We start from the raw sequence: 21,147 nt of genomic DNA, 5'->3' as shown, positions 1-21,147 counted from the left end.
TTATCTCAGATGAAACCAGTGATCAGAGAGGGTAACAGTAACTTGGTCAAGATTATGCAGCTAGTTCACAATGAAGTTGGTCCCAGAGTCCACACTCGGAACCACTGCACCCATTGTTCCATAAATATGTGTCCTATAGCAAACGAAGAAGACCTAATATGTGCCATAAAAGAGCTGCAGACCACACCAAGACAAATAAGGTTATACTGTAGTGACCAGTGACACTTCATGCCAGATACTACGCTTGAGATAGGACTTACTGAACAAGAACAATGGGGATAAGCAGGAGAAGGAGGTGTTTAACGTAGGAATAAAGGGATAAAAAACAAATGGTCTGAATTTGTCAGTTATGGTGTCTGTTTACTGCTTACATGACCCTTTCCCACTCCACCAGAGCTGATTAGACCAGCTGTGATGGACTGACTCATGTCCCCCCGCATATTCATATGTTGAAGCCCTAACCCCCAGTATTTTCTAATACAACTGTATTTGGAGAGGGGCCATCTAAAGAAATAGTCAAGTTAAAATGGAGCCAGTAGGGTGGGCTCCAATCCAATCTAATTGGTGTTCGCCTAAGAAGGGGAGATTAGGACACAGAGAGAGACACTGGTGATGCACGTGTGCAGTGGAAAGGTGGCGCAGGGACAGTGAGGAGGCAATGCTCTGCAAGCCAGAGACCTCAGTAGAAACCAAACCTGCTGACACCTTGATCTGGTTCTTCCTGCTTCCAGAACTGTGAAAGATTACATTTCTGTTGTTTAAGCAACCCTGTGTGTGGTATTTGTTATGGCAGCCCTAGCAAAGTATATACAAGGGCTGCATGAGCCAAAGACAGAAGAACGTAGACTGGTCTATGACCTACACAGGGTAAAGATAAACCAGGACGGAGCTTTACTGTGAGCACTTCCAACTGAGGGAACTGCAGAGGAGGGGGTGACCTTTGGGGGTAGAAGTTGAAAAGATAATCCTCAGGACAGTGGTGAGTTGAAACCACGAGACAGCAGAAGCCATAAAAAAGCAAAGAGACTGAACCATAAAGAGAAGCAAAAATACCCAAAGGGAGAGAGACAAGAGAGGGCTCTCGGCCAGGGAGGTAGAAGAACAATTCTCAAGAGCTGGTTTGAGATTCCAGAGCCTTCCCGGGTTGGGACCCTGTGGGGGAGTAGTAGGAAACCCCACTAACCCCAGGCACCTTGAGTAGATCTCTGTTCCTTGCTCCCTGAAGATCCAGAGGAGCATGGAAGGTTGTGCTTAGGGATGGACTACAACTCACAGAGAACATAATGTGGCAGGAAACTAGTGGAGACAGGCCAGAGAAGAAGGTGGAAGCGACTCCCTGGAAGGTTTGGAAGGGCCCTGAGGAGGGAGGGCAGGAGTGTAGGCCCTGGGAGGGCGCTGGGCAAGGGCAGGAGCGCCTGAGCGGCGCCCCGGGGGGAGATGTGCCCTGTCCTGAGCGAGGGGGAGAGGGGGGCAGCGAGGGGCAGGGAGCTCCGAGGTCATCGGCACCGGCTGAGGCTGGAGCGGAAAGGCCGGGGTGTCCGTGAGGATGCGGACCAGCAGCTGTAGTAAGCCGCCTCCACCGCGGGTAATGACTCGAACGTGATGGACATTTACTCCTTAATCCTGGAGAACCTCAAACAGGTATTTCCCATCCCCCAGTGTTGATGCAGGACCCCGGCTCATTCCGGGTTGTGCCTGCACCGTTGTGATGTGGGCCCCCTCAGGGCTTGGGGAAGGGGTGCGTGAGAGGGGCCGGAGTGAGAGAGGGGAGGAGGGCGGGTGGTGCCTGGCCTGGCCTGGAGCTGGGCACAGGGGGCACTGACAGACGGGGACACCTGGCCTCTCCTTCCCAATCAGACCATTTGGAAACGGCGAAGCCATTTAGAATCCGTGGCTGCTGCGATACCTGGGAAATCATAACTGTTCTCAGCTGCAGGAGAGGCATGCTCGGCCCTGATTGGGCCGCCACCCCTCCTTATGTCCTGCATCTATGTGTCACTTGGTTCTTGGTCCCAATGACCAACACTCAGCTCTTGCTCTGTCTCGAGGTCAGACTCCCGAGACAAGTGACCCGCTGGGCAGAGTGTCCATCACAGATAATAGGTTGATGCAGTTTATGACTGGCTGTCTGGGGTCGGGCATTTGGTCCAATCAGCAGTGCCCTGGGGTCTCTACCTGTGACATCCACATGGCTGCTCATGCCCTTGGCACAGCTCTGCGGGCACAGCAGGGTTTCTGAGGCTTGGCCAGTCCTTTTAGTCCACTTCTCTTCCTTAAACCTTAGCTTTCTTACCTTTAGAATAAAGGACCTGGACCTCATGATGGTTACAAGTCCTCCACATTCTGTGCCGCATCAGCGAGGGCAACATTTGTCGTGACAAAAGCCTGTGCTTCCCTAGCTTGTTACAGTAGAACTTTATTTCTTGCCCACGGACCAGTGTGTGAGAGGTCCGCTGGTGCAGAGAACAGATTCCTTTACATAGTGATTCAGGGACCCAGGCTTGGTCCATCCCATTTCTTTAGGTCCTTTGTGTTCTAAGCCAGCAGATGGGGAAGGGGAAGGTGGAAAAGACACACTTGCTTCTTAACTGTCTTGGCCCAGAAGTAACCCCTGTCACCTCTGCTCACATTCCTTTGGTGAGCCTTAGCTCCATGTCTGTTCCTAGAAGCCAGGGCCTGGGGAGTCTGGGGAGTATGGCCCTGGCTGGGCAGGTCCTTCTGAGCAACAGTCTCATTTTATGGAAAAGGATCAGGAATCCTGGCGGCCAGCAAGCCAGTTCTGCTGCATGGGTGGGGTTCAGTTTTGAACTTGTCCCTAGCCTCTTCTCCTGGCAATGGGTGGCCTCGTTTCCAGGGAGAATCTTGAAGCCAGTGGTCCTCGTTTCCTGGTTTATTGCCTCGAGACAGAGTCCTACTTTATTGCCTATAATAATTTTTATAGCTAGCCAAAGAGGCCTTAGCTGCTGGGCAAAGTTCTGATAGTTCAGCAGCCCCCCCCCCCACTCCGGCGCCCACCCCAGGGGGCTAAAAGAGATAGCAAGTGTCCAGGAGAGAGCAAATGGGAGGGACGTTCCTGCTTTACCTGAGAAAGCAGGAGAAGGGGAGGAAGAGCAGAAAAATAGCCGTTTGTCTTCCAAAACAAGGAAGAAAGCCACCTGCCTGCTTTCATTTCTTTGGTAAATATTTGACTGGATGTTTGCCTTTTCTCTAGGGTTTTTGGGTGCTGTGAAGGCAACTGGGCACAACACCAGAATATCAGAAGCAGTTGATAACCAAGAGGCCAGAGAAGCTCACAGCACAATCCAGAGAAGCAGATTGCTCACTGGGGTTGCAGGCAACTGCTTTCCCACCGAGATGCTTTCTACAAACTCAAGGTGAGTTATCAGAGTCGGATTCAAGACAAGTCATGCTGGACAACCACTTGTTCTTGTCAGCTGTCTTCTTTGATGTTGGTGGTTCACAGAAACTGGGAGAAAGGCATAGATTTAGCTGATTTGTCGGTAGGCTGGCATGTAGACAGGAACCATGGATGGGTTCCTGGGTCAGTGAACAGATTTCTATTTACCTTCAATTTGGAGCCAGAGTCAAATGGGAAGAGCCCAGGGATGGTGTTGGAGGACCTGAGTTGGAATCCTGGCTCTGTAGTTTCTGGAAAATCCAAATGCCTCAGTTTCCTCATTTATAAATCAGGTGTAATAACTCCTGTCCAACTGAACCCCAACTTTGTAAAGATCGTATGAGAAAAAAAAAAGATCATATGAGAAGAGGATGTGGAAGGACTTTGAGATCTATAAAGTCCTGTCCAAATGCCAGTGATTAAGAACCCTCATTCAAACATTGGAACTTAAACCTTTCATCTTAAATAATCTAAGACCTGAAAAGAGTAGCCCAAAATATGACAGAAAGTAGAACTGTCACTTTCTGGTGTCATAGTGTGTCTGGTTAGGTTGTTGAGGGATGCTGTGGAGGGTGAGTGACAGAAGAGGAGTCATGGACAGACAGACATGACGGGAGTCCCTTGAGGAAGCAGGCTGTCTGTTACTAAACTTTTCACAAGCCAGAGTGCTGTAAAGCCGTTATGTAGAAAAATTTTTGAGTGTTCCCAGACCCCAGAACTAACCTCTCTTAGGCTTTTCTGTTATCTTAGGACACATCTTGCTAACAGATGCACAAAATAAATCAAGATAAAGCACCAGTGCTCACAGACACAGTTCCAAGCTCTGGCAGCTTGATGGAGATGATGAATGTGTTTCCTGGGGAAGGAGCAGGCGGGGGGCTGGGGGTGCGTCTCGATAACTGGGGTCCCTGCTGCTTCTATAACAACTTGCTATAAAACAAATGCTGAACACTGTTTTTTTTTTTTTTTTTTTTTTTTGCTTTTGGCCTTTTTTCATAAAGGGGAAAACCCCCTTTGGGTTTCTTTTGGTTAGTGAAAACGAGTACTAACGTAGGGCTTTTATAAAAGCAAGGTGGCCTAATGTGAGTTTTTGAAAAGAAGAGCATACCTGTACCTGGAGACCTAGGTATGGGGAAAGAGGAAGGAAGCCTGAGGGCAGTGGGTGGAGAAGGATGTGGGACAGGGAACAGACCAGAGGGTGTCCTGAAGGACAAGTGGACAGAGAGGGGAGTCAGCTGAGTGCTGGGGGATGTGAACTAGGAAGCCTGAGGGTGCTGGCTGGTCTCTCTCTCCCCTCTCTCCAGCTGGACTCCTTGGGCTCAGAGGGAAGCATTAAGAGGAAGCAGTAAGAGGAAGCAACGGGGTGTGGTTGGATGTGGACTTCGGGAGGTCCCTCTGGTCACAGGGTAGAGGACAGATGAGGGGGGCAGCGCAGGAGGTGTAGGACATGGTGGGAATTCTATCCTGAAGTCCAGGTGAGGATGAGGGTAGCCTAGACTGTGGTGGTGACTGGGGGGATGGAGGCGTGTCTGGATTCAGTAAGGATTGGAGAGTCCTCCTGACCGGGCTTGATCTAGGGGTGGATTAGAGAGCATGCCTCTGGGCCTCTGGCTTGGCCTAATGGACGGGCGGTGATGCTACTCCTGACCTGAGGATCCCTGAGGAGGAGCAGGTTGGCAGGAGTGTTCAGTTGGGACAGGTTGGACTGGAGTGCTTGGGACGTCCAAACCGAGATAACGAGAAGGCAGGCAATTGGCTATATGGTCTGGACTCAGAATAGAAGTCTGAGCTGCCCTCAGAGAATGTGATGTACCTCATGGGGCTGTTGTGCCCTCTGGGCCCCTGACATTCTTTTGAGGTCAGCCTCATGCCCTCATGGCCTCCATGTGCCCCTCCCAGGACCTCCTCATTATCATGGTCATCTCCCTGGACCCAGGCTGGTTGTCTGGCTCTGCTCACAGAGAATAAAGACCTGGCACATGGTGGGGAAAATAAGAGGCCCTGGGAGAAAATGGAATAAAGGCATGAAAGGCCCATTAATACCTCAACTCTGATCCTCAGAGCTTGAAGTCAGTACCTGTGTTGGAGTCCCCCCTCCGCTCCTGTGGACAAGTGACAGCCTCTCTCTGAAGCTCCTTCTCTAAGGATCCAGCCAGACCTTGGGAGTGAGAATGCTTTGGGAACTGAAGAGCCCTGTTCCTTCCCGAGGTACCCCCTAGCTGACACAGGGGAAGACCCCATGGTTCCTATGTTCCAGTGAAGAGCTCTGTTCCCAACCTGGTCGAGCTGATCTGGTCTCCCTGAGACACTGGTGGAGCCGGGGCACCCAGTCAGGATTTTGGTACAGTGGCTTCTGTGTCTCTCGATGCTGCTGCTGGTGCCACCCAAGGAGAGCGCCCCGGGGTCCCAGGCTGCTGCTTGGAATCCACCTGAGGCATTGAGGGAGGCAGCTATAGGGAAGGGGGACGTGGGCCTCAGTTAACAATGCACCATCCATATCCATTCTTTAATGATCTAGGGAAGTGCTGGCACTCTACCCATTCCGCAGACAGGCAGCCCAGGCTGCAGGGAGGAGAAATGAGTCACCCCAGGTTGCAAGGTGCTTGACTCCAAATCCCAGACTCTTCCCTCCAGACAGATCTGAGGTTCCACAAGAACATAAAAAATAAGCCTATACATGCCCTCTTAAGGAGGTTACTGACCCAGAACCGACCATTTCCAGCTGTACAGCAAGGGCAAAATGAATGACAGTAGTCAAGGCAAAAGAGAAGGAAATGGATTTGGACACAGAGAAGACAGACGCCCCGGGAAAAAAGTGGAATAAAAACAGAGTGTGTGGATATCTTTCATTACATAGCTTTCCCCTGGTTCTCAGAGTCACAGAAAGTGACAGAGACAAACCAGCAGGCAGACAGTAAGAGAGAAACAGACGGAAGACACATATGACTTTTCTGGAAAGGCTGTCAGAGGTAGGCCTGAAGTGGGGTAGTGGGGCAGGGAAGAAAACAAGAGATCGTCCGCCAGGCGGCCACCCGTGTGGGTTTTTTATGATAGTCATGGACTTAATTTTATTTTATTTAAACAATTTAAAGTTTTAAAATTGGAATATACATATTTATAACAGAGGAGGGAATAGTGTATTTTTTTGTAAATTTATTTTTTATTGGTGTTCAATTTGCCAACATATAGAATAACACCCAGTGCTCATCCCATCAAGTGCCCCCCCAATGACCGTCACCCAGTTGCCCCCACCCCCCCACCCACCTCCCCTTCCACCACCCCTAGTTCGTTTCCCAGAGTTAGGAGTCTCTCATGTTCTGTCTCCCTTTCTGATATGGGAATAGTGTATTGAACCCATGTCTTCCCATCACCAATCCCACAGCTAGACTGGTTTTCTGGGGAACCCCTCCCACTCCCCACTCCTCCAGACAGCCTATCATTTCATCGTGGATCTCAGGCTTGAAAGGAAGTTTGCTTCCCCCCATGGAACTCTTAAATCTGTGCACAAATGACCTGGCACACAAAGTCAGTCCTTCACAGGCCCCCGTGCAACTCTGGTCTTTGAGAGAGTTCAGATTGCCCTGACCATGGAACTGGAATACGACATCGAAGAGTCCTAGAATGTAACAGAAGGTTCTTATGTGATGGTCCACATTGCCAGGGTTCGAGTCCTGCTGGCTCCTCCACTTACTAGCTGAGTAGGCTTAGATGAACTTCCTGACCTTTCAGTGCCTCTGCATTTCCCCATCTGTGAAGTGGGGTGATCGTAGTGCCTCTGTCACAGGGCTGTCATGAGGATGAAGTTAGCTAATATTGTACAGCCCTTAAAGTGTGGCTTGGTACACAGTGGGCCCTGAGAAAATGGTAGCCATCCCTCCAACCACTTAGGGAACTCTTGTGAGCACCTACTGGTGCACCCAGGAGCCAGGCACCTAGAGATAAATGCGAAGGGTCTCAGCCACCAGGGAGCTCCCCATCCAGGGGGATGCAGACCCAGGAAAAGACACTTGCAAGCAGTGGGCTGGCTTCTGTGGTAGTGGGCTGTGCCCCAAGCAGTTCAACCTTCTTAGTTCACAAGTGACCAAACAGAAGTGTGGTCTCTGGGCTAAAGGAGCTGTGGCACCTGCGGCACAGCTAGGTGACCTTGAAGCAGTCATGCCTGGCCAGGCCTCTTTATGTGAGGGTCTCAGAAGCTGGTGGCTCTAAGGGGCAGTGGGGCTTTTCTGGGTAAAGGTGCTGTGCTTTGGCCACCCTGCCAGTAGCATGGAAGTGAGAGGCGGTCACAGGGCCAAGCGTAGCAGACACTGTGGCTACTGGTTAACCAGGTGAAGGACTTCAGTCCATTGCATGGTCAGGGGGCCAATGGCAGGGGAGTCCCCGATACCCTCATGCCTAGCAAGAGGCTGGGGATGCCAGACCGTGCCGTGCAGTGGATTGAGAAGGGCTGACCATAGACACTCCAAGGACAGAGGAGCAGACAGGGTTGGCCAGCAAGAGTACCTTTTCAGCCCAACTGAAGGCAAATCTCTTTTCTTTGGTCAGAGCTGTGCCAAAGCAGGAAAGGGATGAAAAAGAACATCAGTTCTCACTGAACCTGAGATGGGCACTTGACTCTCACTGTGTCTAATTGTCAGGCAGCCCAGAGGGGAAGCATCAGATCCACTTTCAGGATGAGGAGAGTATGGCCCAGGAAGGCATGGTTGGCCACCGTCACACAGCTGCTGAGACATGGAACTGGGCTCCCTCTCAGGTCTGTCCGGCTCCAAAGACTCAGTGAAATGGAAGGGTTGGCTTTGTGGGGAAGTGCCCAAATGAGACACCATGGCTGCCTGGGTGTCGGTATGGGTTCTGGGGAGGGTCCTAGAAGGCATTCAGGCATCCAAAGGGGTTGGATTCCAGAAACATCTGGTGACTGGGCGGAGGTCTGTGACTCCATGATGGGTGGATGAGAGCGTTTTCCCTCAGGTGGACAGGGCATAGCTGTGCCACACACAAGCCCACCACTTCAGTGCTGTGTTTCTCATTCTCCCTCCCTCTACCTTCCTTCTTTCCATCTTTTTTCATTCATTCATTTAGCACGTACTGGGTTTGTTATGTATCTGTCCCAAGTTAAAAGCTGGGGGTAGAGCTGGGATGGGAAATGGTTGGAGTTTGAAGTTGAGTGAAACTTTTCTTGCTTTGGAAAAGCCTAGGCTGAGAGTGAGAGCTCAGGCCTGAAGAAGTCACCGGCAACAGGAAGTACAGGTGATGAGTACCAGAGAGCCACGTGGCTAAGGAGCTGCGGAGAGACCTTCCCAGGGGAGGGCAGAGGGATGGACTCTGGCACCAGGGAGGTGAGCCAGGGCCAGGAGGCTGGTGCAATGCCCCCAAGGGCAGGCTGATAAGGGCCTCATCTAAAGTTTCCAGATGATCTCACCTGCTGTTACACATCAGAGCAAGGCCTGGTGTTTGGGAACCCTCAGTGTAAGGACAAATGCTTGCAGCAGGTGCCGTGAGTCAGAGGCCTTCAGGGATGGGGGCCCCTGCCCTGGCAATGACCTCATAGTCAGGTTTTTAACAAACTGCTGATTGAGAACCGTTAGTGGGCTGTACAATTAATTTAGTGGTTATGACCGGCATTTTACAAAATGGAATGGACCAGAGCAAAATGAATAGAATTGAATCAAATTAAAAATACTAGAGGATACTGTGCATATGAAGAGTACTGTGTTGGGAAAATTTGTTTTACGTGTGCTCGCACACATACACAAGTGAACTGGGTTACGACTATTGTGTACTTGACCACAACTATGACTCATAGTCAAAAAAACTTAAAAATACTAAACTGATCCAATTCTCTCATTTTGCAGAGCATGGGAGAAGAGAGTAGGTCAGGGCACTGGCTCCCTCCTGTGTTTTTTTCCTCTAAACTTATCTTTCTCCCAAAGCATATTTTATATCAACATCAGTTTCCAAACTCCAACATCCTCATTTTTTTCGTCCATGCCCAGGGCCAGGGCCACATCTGCCCAGTGGTGTGCCAGGGAATGTGTAAAAACTGGCTCTCTGGAAAAAAATATATATGTTTAACATACATGGTACTAATAGAACAGATGTATCACACAACTTACAAATAATGAAATATACAACACTCTTTAGTACAGATTCCATACAACCAATTAATTCTCATGGAATGCTTTCATTGATTTTTTGCTGAACTCTTATCTGTAGCTAACCTGCAATTGATGAATGAGCATAGTTTCGACATGAATGTTATTTGATCATTTTATTTACATTAATGAGTAAGACCCATATGAAACAATGAAGACAAGGGATGGGTCAGAAATTCACTTATTTATCAACTGATGGAAACTATTTCTTAGATGAATAGGATAAGAGTTTTTAAATTCTGGAAGAGTACTTCCTCAAAAAAAATTTTTTTTTTCGCTATTTACAGTGCCATGGCTACAAACATGTTTAAATGTAATCTGCATTATTAACATTTTCTCTGCCACTTTATAGTCAATCTACAAAACAATAAAGCAAGCCCTGATTTGTAGTGTTTCCCTGTTTCCACCATGTAAATATTCCCAACATGATGTAAATATTCCCAGCTTGATGTCCCTGAAAGTGAATATGGGAAGAGATGCTCAGTGGCACCCTGTAACATAGTTTCCATCATATGGATACAATAGATGTAAATAACCTCAAAAGCATAGATGATAGTAAAATAATGGTTGAGTGTTTCCTACCTTTCTTTTTAATATGGCTTATTTAATTATAAATTTATATAATTTAATTTTTAACAGTGCTTGTCTTGAGCAACTGGCTGGCAAGATTCCTGATGATGGGACAGTCCCAAGCTGGTACAAGCCAGCCTGAGCACACCATTACATCTGCCCTGAACCCTCAGGGAGGCTGTGCATGAGGGGGTTGATGGGATTCACAGAGGTGGGTCCGGGCTGGCACATCACACACCCCAACACACAGACTACTGCCCTCCTGGAGGTATCACATGGACAGGCAGGTGCCTGCACCCATGTAGACACACACGTACACACACACACGGACAGACAGAGACCTCTTCCTCCTTCCCTAATCCTTCTCCACACTGAGCAGTCCTGCTGCTGCTGCCCATGAAGAGGCCAGTGCCTGAACTCACTGGGCTATGCCTGAAATAGTCCTGGGCTCCTGACTTCTTCTGCTCGCTGGCCCTCTCTGGGCCTCAGATTCTTGAGGGAAGTTCCCTTGGAATTTTTTTTTTTTTTGATCTAAAGTATTTACTTACTTAAAACTTGATAGTTGGGAGGTGAAGCAGAAGGCACTCTTCTGCTCAAGCAACTCAGAGGGAGCTGACCTCACCCAAGTCAATAGACTCAACATTCCCCAGTGCCAATTCCTTTTTTTTTTTCTCCTTCATATTTATTTATTTTTTTAAACTTGAATTCAGTTAATTAACATATAATGTATTCTTGGTTTCAGAGGTAGAGGTCAGTGATTCATCAGGTGTATATAGCACCCAGTGCTCATTACATCACTTGCCCTCCTTAATGTCCAAAACCCAGTTACCCCCTCTCCCCACTCTTCCCCCCTCCAGCAACCCTCAGTTTGTTTCCTATCATGAGTCTCTTATGGTTTATCTCCCTCTCTGATTTCTTCTTGTTTTCTTTTTCCCTCCCTTTCCCTGTGATCCTAATCCTCTGTCTTGTTTCTTAAATGTAGCAGGCATTCCTCGGCCTCTCTGTGCCAGGTGCCAGGCTGCCCCTGGGAGTGGGAGATGGGTCAGCCACAGGCTGGGAGGCCAGGCTACTATAGCAGCTCCAGGGAGCCCTGTGAGTTGGCAGCTGGGACTGGGAGGGTGGTGATGGGCAGCCTCACCTTCTTCTGGGCAGGGCTATGAAGCCTCTCCTGGCTTCACTTCTTAATTTTAGGAGATAACATGAGATTCCTGCAAAGATTAGGTAATCTAAAATTGCAGAATGCCTCAGGCCATAGCCGACACACAGTTAAGTGACACCTATCTGTCAAGGAGGGCCTGTTGTCCTATGTTTAACTTATTTCTATAGAGTGATAATGTTAGGGCCGAAGGGAGCAGTATATAGCACGCCTCAGGTTGGCCCTCACAGCATTTTATTAAGAATTTTTAAAAATTAGGGACGCCTGGATGGCTCACCAGTTGAGCATCTGCCTTTGGCTCAGGTCCTAATCCCGGGGTCCAGGGATCAAGTCCCGCATCGGGCTCCCTGCAAGGATCCTGCTTCTCCCTCTGTGTCTCTGCTTCTCTCTTTGTGTCTCTCATGAATAAATAAATAAAACCTTTAAAAAATATTTTTTTAATTAAAGATTTGTAATTTATACCACCACAAACCTTGCATATTTTCACTTTATGCTGATTTCACACACATCTTCACTTCAGAATGGTGTTTTATGGCTTAAGGACAACCATTCATTTTTTCCCCCAGATTACAGAGCACATGTTTATTGCCTCTATTACGTGCTAGACACTGTTCTTAGCACTCATCCGGATAGAAGGACACAGCTGTCAAGCAGCATATCTCTGTGTACTGCAGTTCAGAAAAAAAATCATAAGAAGACAGTACCATGACCTGAAATCCCACTACCTAGAGATGCCCACTCTTCACAACTTGGGATCAAGAAGGAATTTTCTTTCACTTAGCAGTATATCAGAAACACATTTCCAAGGCATCATCCATGGAAAGAGGATCTTCTACATTTGGGGGTGTTGCTTTGCTGCTGCCCTATAGGTGTTCACCCTTTAGCCACCTGCCCACCAGCCCTGGACCCACCAGGAAGCAGTATGAGTAGCAGAGACCAGGAAGGGGTCTCAGTGATTTTCGAACTTGGGTTGCCTGTGGTAGGCTTCAAATGTTCAAGGTGGTGGCTGCTGGGAGGAAATGTAGCCCCGGGGCTACATGAGCTCACCTGTTTCCAGACCAGCTCTTGGCTCAGCCCCTCCAAGCAGGACACAGGCCTGCTGGTGAATCTGTGTGGCAGTCACCCATCCAGAAGAGTCTGATGCATCTGTATATACTGACACAAGAAATTTCCTTTCTTTAGTAAATGCGTTTTCTTTCCTTGATTAAATGAAGAAATCAAGTGTAGTCAGATCCCATTTTTGCTTAGTACTATAAAGGTTATAAAGGAGAAGGACTTTTTATTTACTACTTTATACATTTGTAAATATTTTGAGTGTTTTACAATGAGCATATATTACATTTCAAGTGTTATATACTTAGAGATTGGCAGAGTGAGGGATAGAGAGAGAGAGAATCTGAGCATATCTTTAGGTAGCTTTCTGAGTACTTCCTTAGCTTCTATTTTTCAAAAGTAGAATTCTTAGAAGTGGTATTGTGTTTTGAAGATTCCTGGTGTATATATTTTAAAATTAATCCACAGAATGGTTATACCTGTTTACACTCTTACTACCAGCAAATGGATAGTAACTTGTCTTAACCTTCAGTTAATACTGGGTAGTATTTTAAATAACTCCCAATTTAGAAGGGAGAAGAAATGGGTGGGAAATATCAGGAAGGGAGACAGAACATGAGAGACTCCTAACTCTGGGAAACAAACTAGGGGTGGTGGAACGGGAGGAGGGCGGGGGGTGGGGGTGACTGGGTGGCGGGCACTGAGGGGGGCACTTGACGGGATGAGCACTGGGTGTTATTGTGTATGTTGGCAAATTGAACACCAATAAAAAATAAATTTACTATTAAAAAAATAATTCCCAATTTAATAGATAAGATAGCATTTTATCTTCTACTTTTACTACTAGTTATAATTTTAAGAACTTATTGCATATTTGGGCCCCTCCCACCCCCCCCCCCCCCCGCTGCGGGATATGGCCCAGTGTTTTACCTCCAAATTGGCATTTCACACGTTTTTTGTCACAGTAACTACTTACCAAGATGTTTGTTTGTTTGTTTGTTTGTTTGTTTGTTTGTTTAGAGAATGAGTAGAGGTAGGGGCAGAGCGAGAGGGAGAGAATCCCCAGCAGACTCCATGCTAAGCACAGAGCCAGATGTGGGGCTGGATCTCACAGCTCTGAGATCATGACCTGAGCTGAAATCAAGGGTGTGAGCCACCAAGGCACCCTGATATTTAACAATATATTTCACTCATTTTTCTGTTGGCTGTTGCTTTTAAACCCTTCTCCTTCTTCCTAGAATCCTCTTATTTCTTGAGAATTTCTGTCTCTTTTTTTCCCCAGAGGGTCTTTTGAGGCCTTGTATTTCTAAGAATGTTATCTATCTATCTATCTATCTATCTATCTATCTATCTATCTGTATTTATTTAAATATATATTTACTTAAAATCCTATGCTCAGGGTTAACAGTAAGTTTTGCTAAGTCCTTTTCCTGCTGTAGCTCTTTGAACTCCTCTGCTTCCTCCAAGATTTATGCTTCTTGTAGAGGATTTTCTGTAGTAATGATCTCAGAGAGGTTCTGTATTAACTCATGTCTCCTCAAGAGTAAGTTTCTCCTTCTTGAACTTTTGCCTCCCTTTTGTGGTGTAATCTTTCCTCAGATGTTTGATGCCTCTTGATTGTGTGCTCGTCTTTGTGACGGAGTGGCCACTAGGGGGGTGAGGGTGGGTTACCTGCTTCGTGGAAGGTGGCTAGTCCTAAGGCTGTTGTCAAGGAGGCAGGTTGGAGGGGGAGGCACCATTGGGGGAGTGCCCCAGGGACTGGCCATCTGGAAGCTGAAGCTCCTGGTCTATCGCAGGACAACCCGTGATCCAGAGCACTACCTGTCTCTCTCTCTGTGACCCATCTACACTACTGGCCACAACCTCCATTGCCCCTGGGTGGTCAGCAGACAGCGGGGAGGACAGTTGTGTCTCTGTGAGACCCCAGTTCATCATTGGGTGGGCTGTTGGCAACCCTGTCCTGCTTCCCCTCTGGCACTGTGGATGTAGAGCCCTTTGTGTGGGGTCCCGCACTGTAGCCTTATTGGCTCATGCCTTTTCTCTTTGCTGTAATCCTAAATGCCCTTCATAATTCAGAGTCTTCTCATAGGTTCTGTCCCTAATAGATTCCCTTCTTGCTTTTGAATATCTCTGTTTTCTTTCTTTCTTTTTAAAAAAAAAAATCTTGGGATGCCTGGCTGGTTCAGTCGGTTGAGCAGCAGACTCTTGATTTCAGCTCAGCTTGTGATCCCGGGGTCCTGGGATCAAGCCCCATGTCAGGCTCCCTACTCAGTAGCGAGTCTGCTTCTCCCTCTCCCTCTGCCCTTCCCCTGCTTGTACTCTCTCTCTCTCTCTCTCAAAATAGATAAATCTTTAAAAAAAATAAAAATGAAAAACCACATCTTTATCATTTTAAGGGTTTTGTGCGGGATGGGGAGGCTAATATATGTGCTCTGTGTACCTTCCTAAAGGCAGAAGTGGGACCGTATAGTTCTATCACATTTCTGATGACCCAGGGTTCCCATACCTTCCCCACCACTTCTTGATCTTTCAGACTCATGGTTAGATATAACTGGGGAATATCAGGATTTTTAAAAACTAGAGGGAATGTGCCCTGCTCATGGGTTTCCCCAAGGAGCACTCTTTTCCCTCCGAGGGAAAGGCTGGAGCTGGCTGGGGAAGGAAGCCTGGAGACGGTCAGACAGATGGTTTAGGGATGGGGGACAGAGTCAGCATGGATCTATGGGCACTGGTGAGCATGCTGAGGGGGTGTGGTGGCATCTGAGCATCAAGAACAAAGTATGAAGGAGCCCAGAAAGGAGAGGGTCCCTGTCAAGAGAAGTTTGGAACTGCTGTCTTATGTTTTAGACACGAGGCCCCCCAGCATCCCAGTCCTGCAGAAGGAAGCCTGGAGGGGACACAGTCCGCAGCCTGTGGTCCAAATGACCGTGGCTTTCCTGTGAAGTTAGTGAAGCTCAAGCCTCACTGCTTAGGGAGGGCCCTTCCAAGGCTTGGGGGGAGAGGTGGGCACCTTTGTTAAGTGTTTCATGGTGGTATGTTTTCCTGAAAATATAAAAAGGTAAGATTACTTTTAAGATTACTTTATAGTTCTATTTGGAAAAAAAAAGTCCAAATTATAGAAGCTTTGGGCCTCACAGAGCCTGAATCTATCCCCAACTATGTCATCAAGAAAGGAAGGAGTTAGGGATGCCTGACTGGCTCAGTTGATGGATCTCTTGGTCTTGGGGTCCTGAGTTTGAGCCCCATGTTAAGTGTAGAGATTACTTTAAAAATATTTTTTTTTTAAAGAGGGGAGTTAGATCCAGTTAGCAGGAAAGTTGGATAGATAATCAAGGTGGAGAAAGAAATATGAATGAAGATGAATTCACCTAGGGAAGACACATCCCAGGTAGGCAGTATCAGCCCTGAGGAAGCAAAGTTAAGAAAGATTAGATGATCTTAGTAGGGTACAAGCTGCACTCCTAACAGTGATGCTCAAGGCTGATGGGTCAGTGATTGCAGCAGTGACTGATGATGAGAATGTGTTTTTGGCTGTTTTTCAGAATCAGGCAGCTAAATGGCACCTGTGTTGGCTCAGTGGACTTGGAGCTCTTCCTCCATTATTCTCTCATCCCATCAGTAAGTAGAGGCAGGGGAGAGTGTGGAGCAGAGGGTGGGGGGAATTGGGTCACCCCCATATACAGACTCCCAAAGTGGCCTGAATAGATCAGCAGAGAGATATCAGCTGAATTTTCTTGACTAGCTCTCTTGTATTATGCACCAAAAAGGCAGGTAGAAGAAGGCTTTTAAGGGCTGAAGAGTAAAGGACATTGGTTTTTAGGGGAGTCAAAAAAGACTCTTCTAAGGAAGCAATAACAGCTGAGATCTGAAGGGAGATGTGGTGAAGAGCCTTTTAAGCAGAGGGGAGAGCATGTGCAAAGGCCCTGTGGAGGAGGGGAATGGAGAGTGAGAGTGGTACCTGCATTTTTAGTGCAGTGGGAAGTAACTGGAGTGTTTCTAGCATGCGGCTGGTGTGATCAGATTTCCCTTTTAAAATGATCATTCTAATCACATTGTGGGTCACATTTTAGCTCATCCTGGATGGTGGTGGTGAGCTCAAGACATCTGGGAGGTAAAACAGTAGGACTGGGTAGTGTGTAGGATAAAGAAGTTAGGGAGAGGAAGGGTTGAGGATGACATGGGTTTCTAACTTGTGCAGCCAGAAGGATGGTGGTACCTGCCGTTCGCTAGTTAAGGGGAACCAGAATAGATCAGCATTTGGGTGGTTGAAGGTACAGGGCAGGGATGCAAATTATGAGTTCCATTTAAGACATACTGAATTTAAGAAATTCTCAACATGTCAAAAAGAAATGCCAACCCTGTAGTTAGATAAACAGTTGTGGAGCTCACGTACAAGGTCTAGGCTGAAGAGTCTTCTGTGCTTTGGTGGCCTTGTGAGTCTTCTGTGCTTTGGTGGCCATTGAAAGCATGGACATGTATGAGAGGATGCAATAATAGAAGGAGCAGTCTTTGGATTAAACTATGAAGAACTCCCGACTTTCGTGGTTGAATAAAGAATGATCCAGCAGAGGAGGTTGAGAGGTAATGGACAGCACCCAGAAATTCATGGTTGTTGGAAGCCTAGGGAAGAGGGTGTTTCTAAGAGGAGGAAGTGGTCAACCTGGTGAAACTCGGCTGAGTGATCAAACCAGATTTGAGCTTCAGGTTTCCATTGGATTGATGATAATTTTTGGCTTTGACCAGAGCTGTTTCCATGGATGGGTGTGAAGCCAGGTTAGGGGCTGAAGAGCAAGTGAGAAGTGAGGATATGAAGACAGCAAGTGTAGACAATCCTCAAGAAGTTTCTGATAAGGGGGCATTAAGGATGTAAGAATATGATTGAATCCACAGGAGGAGGAAAAGAAAAAAAAAAAAAGCAAAGAAGGATTTGCAACCTGACAGGCATTAACCCCTTTTTACAGATAAGGAAATGGAAGTTCAGAGAAGTTAGGTCTCTCTTCCAGTCAATATGTGGGGGAGACGAGACCTGAACCTGTTCAGGGCAACACAGAGGAAAACTCAATACAAAACATTCTGAAGGGGATCCCTAGGTGGCTCAGTGGTTTAGCGCCTGCCTTTGTCCCAGGGCACGATCCTGGAGTCCCGGGATTGAGTCCCACATCAGGCTCCCGGCATGGAGCTTGCTTTGCCTTCTGCCTGTGTCTCTGCCTCTCTCTCTCTCTGTCTATCATAAATAAATAAATAAATAAAATCTTAAAAAAAAAAACATTCTGAAAACTCAGGGGTATGTGCAGCCAGCTCCTCGACTTGGGGTTGGGGGGGTCTGAGGAGTCAGACACTCTACGTCCTCTCCTGACCCTCACTTTCTCTTTCAGGGAAGGGCCCCAGGGCTGCACTGAGGATGAATGTTCCCACTGACACTCCCATCTTCTCTTCCCCTAGCTCTTCATCATTTTGGTCTTGTCCTTTCTCCAAAAACGAGATCACCGTAAGCAGAGAGATGAAACTTCCCACCTCCTGGGAAAGCGCTTTGAAATCATCATGTGAGTGGAGCTAGGGCTGATCACTACAGCTTGTGGGGCCAACACCTGTTATAAGGCCAGGGTTGCTCCCCACTGCCTCTCCAGGCAAGGCAAGGGGCCTTGCCTCCTCCCCCTACTTCTTCCCCTCCCTGCCTCACCCCAGCCCAGTTCTGGGAGTTCGGAATCGGTGTCCAAGCTCATGTAGTCTCAGCACCCAGGGCTGCCCAGATGTGATGAAAACATCTCAAGGAGGCTCAGCTCACTATGGGAAGGGCCTTCCCACACCCAGCACTATGGCTGCCTCAGGAAGCAGGAGGAAGAGTTCTTGGTCGGCGCCTGCAGCAGCAAGCATTCATGCTGGGATGGTGCCATGAGTCACTCACAGGGAGATCTGCTTGGACCAGGCTGCTTTCCGGGCTGTGCTGGCTCAGCCATCCTGTCTCTGCACCCGTTATCAGTTTCTCCTTAAGCTCTAATTGTTCATATCTCTGCTGCATCACCCCTTAATAATTCAAAATAATAATGATAATAAAGCAGATAACAGTTATTGCACAGGGACCGTGGCCTGGGCACTGAACCATTTGTTTTGCCTACATTCCATGGATGAACCCTTTTGCCAACCTAGCATGCTGGCGGTTCTTATCCTCATGTAGTGGATGAGCAAACTCAGACTCAGAGAGGTTAAGTGACTTGCCCAAGTCCACACAGCTAACTAAGTGACAAGAGCTTTAACCGAGGTCTGGTTGATATTTGCTCTGATTCCCCCAGTATCATATGCTGAGCAGGCTCAAGCCTGTAAACATGTGAAGGTCTCCGCCGTGGGATCTGGAGAAGGGAGAGGAAGCCAGGGTGTCAAGACCAAGGCTAATGGTGACCTAAGTCTTCACGGTGACAAATCCACCTGCAGTGTCCAGGGAGTCCCTGTACCAGCTCTGACTAGCAGACTCATTCTGGATACCACACAATGGAGGGCTCAACCGCTCCCAAACTGCTGGGTCTGAGCCACACAGGGTGGGGCGCAGAGGTATATCCTCCCAGGTATTGGACACGCAGGGCCTGGTACAGGACTTTTTAAGCGGTAGGAGCTCTGTATGGGTCATGTTGAACTACTTTGAATTCAGTTGCTAACGGCACAACTTGCTTGCTCCCTGGCCACTTTCCCATCAAAACCCCTGCTTTTCTGAGTAGTTCTCATTGAAAGCCCCTCACATGTGCATGGCACACGACAGTTTGTCAAGTATTTCTTCATTTGTCACCCACAGTGTCTCTGACATGAGTGGAGCAGGGGTTGCTATCTGTTTTAAAGATATGGCAATAGTCTCATATATCTCTGAGGTACTGATTAAGTTTGGTTCACATCAACAAAATGCGTGTCTGCGAACATGTAGTGAGCACTTACTCTCTCCAATGGCCTGTGCTAGGTGCCCACCCCTTGGAGCTTCTTGTTTCCTAGACCAACAGATAGCAAGAGAGGTGTGCTGAAATATGGCCACACTGTTCATGCTGAGGGGACACAGGCAAGGCAGCAACCCGCTGGGCCTGCTGGGAGTAGTTTGGGTGATGGGGGGGGGGGGCTTCCCAGAGGAGGTGCTCATTGAGCTAAGCCTTGAAGGGGGAGACAGCAAGACAAGCGAGGCAGGAGGTGAGATCCAGATCCTGCCCCCAGGTCCCTGCCTCCATGCATTGCTCCCGACTCTGATTCCAACCTGGCATGACTTTCCAGAACAGAATTTTAACAGCTGACTGGTTCCTGTTCTCAGCGTCAGAAACCCAAAATGCAAGGCCAGGCATCTGATTGGCCCATCCAAAGTCAGGTGGTCACCCCTGGTCCAATCAGCTTTGGCTGAGAAGGTAGGCTTGCATGGAACCAGCCCAGCTAATGCTACCCAGATCTTCCTAGGGGTATTGGAACCCTCACAGTGGCGGGGTGCAGGGCATGGTCCCCCAAGCCTGCCAAGCACATACTCCTTGTTTAGGTCTCTTAAGTCCTATTGCCTGTGCCTCTCATAGGTGAAACTCATCCTATTTTGTTTGTTGTCATGGCTAGTGGTGTCCTTGCTTGTGTCCCCCTCCCCCAGGACTTGAGCTTCTCAAGGGCAAATATTTTTGTCTTCCTGCTTCAGTACCCTGAATCCACACTTACCCCAGAATTGGAGCTGAGGGTCTCAGAAAATGTCAGTTGAAATGAATAATTCACTACCCAGTAATCCCTCCTCAGGGTGAGATTGCTATCTTGGAGATGGCCTGTGGGAATGAGCCACTCTCTGGCCTCATAAGCTGTTTCTCTTGTTCACAGACCTCTGGACTTCGTGGGCACCTTTAGTAACCGGTGGTCCTATGGCATCGCCTTTGGGGCCACGGCCAACAAGGTCATGTTCTTGTTCTCAGAAGGCTACCAGCCCTTGCAGATCCCGCAGTGGGCCCAAGGTAAAGGCTGCCTCATACCTGCTGGGCATTTTGCCATGGCAGGTCTTGCTCTCAGAGACCGCCTGGCACAGGTTCCCTGAGATCAAAGGATAAATGTTATGAGAGTCAGTGTTCTTCCCTAGCTGTTACTTGCCCAAGGAAAATGTCTAGCTTGCCAGGTCTCAAAGCTTGTTTGTGGGGCTTTCTCCCAGTGAGATTTAGAGCTCCTTTAGACATAGAACAAAGGCTCAAAATTAGATTCATCATTACCTACCCCATAACTCTCTTGAGTCCTAGCCATTGCTGCCTTCTTCATATCAACAAGCCCTGGGATTCCTCCTTACAGAACAATGCTTATTTCTGGGGCCACTGGCCTGAAGCCTCTTCATTTCCCATGCCTCACATTCTCCCTGAAGGATCACTCTAGAATACAGATTCAGTCACCCTAATACAGTGACTCTGAACCTCTCTGTCCCACCTCTCTCAGGGCCTCCAGGCCTGTCTGAGCAAATGTCTACCAAGATCTCATTAGTCTTTAGGGAAATGCAAATTAAAACTGAAATGATATACTATCACATATCTCTTTGACATATATAATTTGATAAGTTTTGACAAATGTTTATATTCATGAAATCATGACCACAATTGAGACAATGAACCCCATAAGTTTCCTTGTCCTCTTTTGTAATCTCTCCTTCCCCCTATTCCATTACTGCCCTCATTTCTGATATTTTATTAAAAATTATTTAAATGGAATTATACAGAATGTACTTTTCTTTGGGGTATAGCTTCTTTCACATGGCATAGTTATTTTGAGATTCATACGCATTTAACACATGCCAGAAATTCATTCTTTTTTATTGCTAAGTTGTGTTCTACTATATGGAGAAAACA

General features: G+C 47.8%; 1 protein-coding gene across 9 annotated transcripts in view; it reads left to right on the top strand.

Moving 5' to 3' along the window:
- Positions 1 to 3,230: 3,230 nt before the first annotated feature.
- LOC121495975 (stimulated by retinoic acid gene 6 protein-like) overlaps positions 3,231 to 21,147 on the top strand; it is a 48,012-nt gene continuing 30,095 nt past the window's right edge. For 2 of the 9 annotated variants that reach the window (XM_041764108.1, XM_041764102.1), the window contains exons 1-5: positions 3,281 to 3,374; positions 5,459 to 5,605; positions 8,032 to 8,147; positions 15,868 to 15,943; positions 20,144 to 20,274. In XM_041764108.1, the coding sequence (XP_041620042.1) occupies positions 5,569 to 5,605; positions 8,032 to 8,147; positions 15,868 to 15,943; positions 20,144 to 20,274 (360 nt within the window). In that variant the 5' untranslated portion in view covers positions 3,281 to 3,374; positions 5,459 to 5,568. Of the gene's footprint in view, positions 3,375 to 5,458; positions 5,606 to 8,031; positions 8,148 to 15,867; positions 15,944 to 17,767; positions 17,869 to 20,143; positions 20,275 to 21,147 lie in introns of those variants that run through there. The other 7 variants (XM_041764111.1, XM_041764107.1, XM_041764104.1 and 4 more) reach the window with 7 other exon arrangements.

This window comes from Vulpes lagopus, chromosome 7 (assembly GCF_018345385.1).
Source record: "Vulpes lagopus strain Blue_001 chromosome 7, ASM1834538v1, whole genome shotgun sequence".
Lineage (NCBI taxonomy): Eukaryota > Metazoa > Chordata > Mammalia > Carnivora > Canidae > Vulpes > Vulpes lagopus.
The sequence above is the reverse complement of the archived record's forward strand: the minus strand, read 5'-3'. Positions and strand labels throughout refer to the sequence as shown.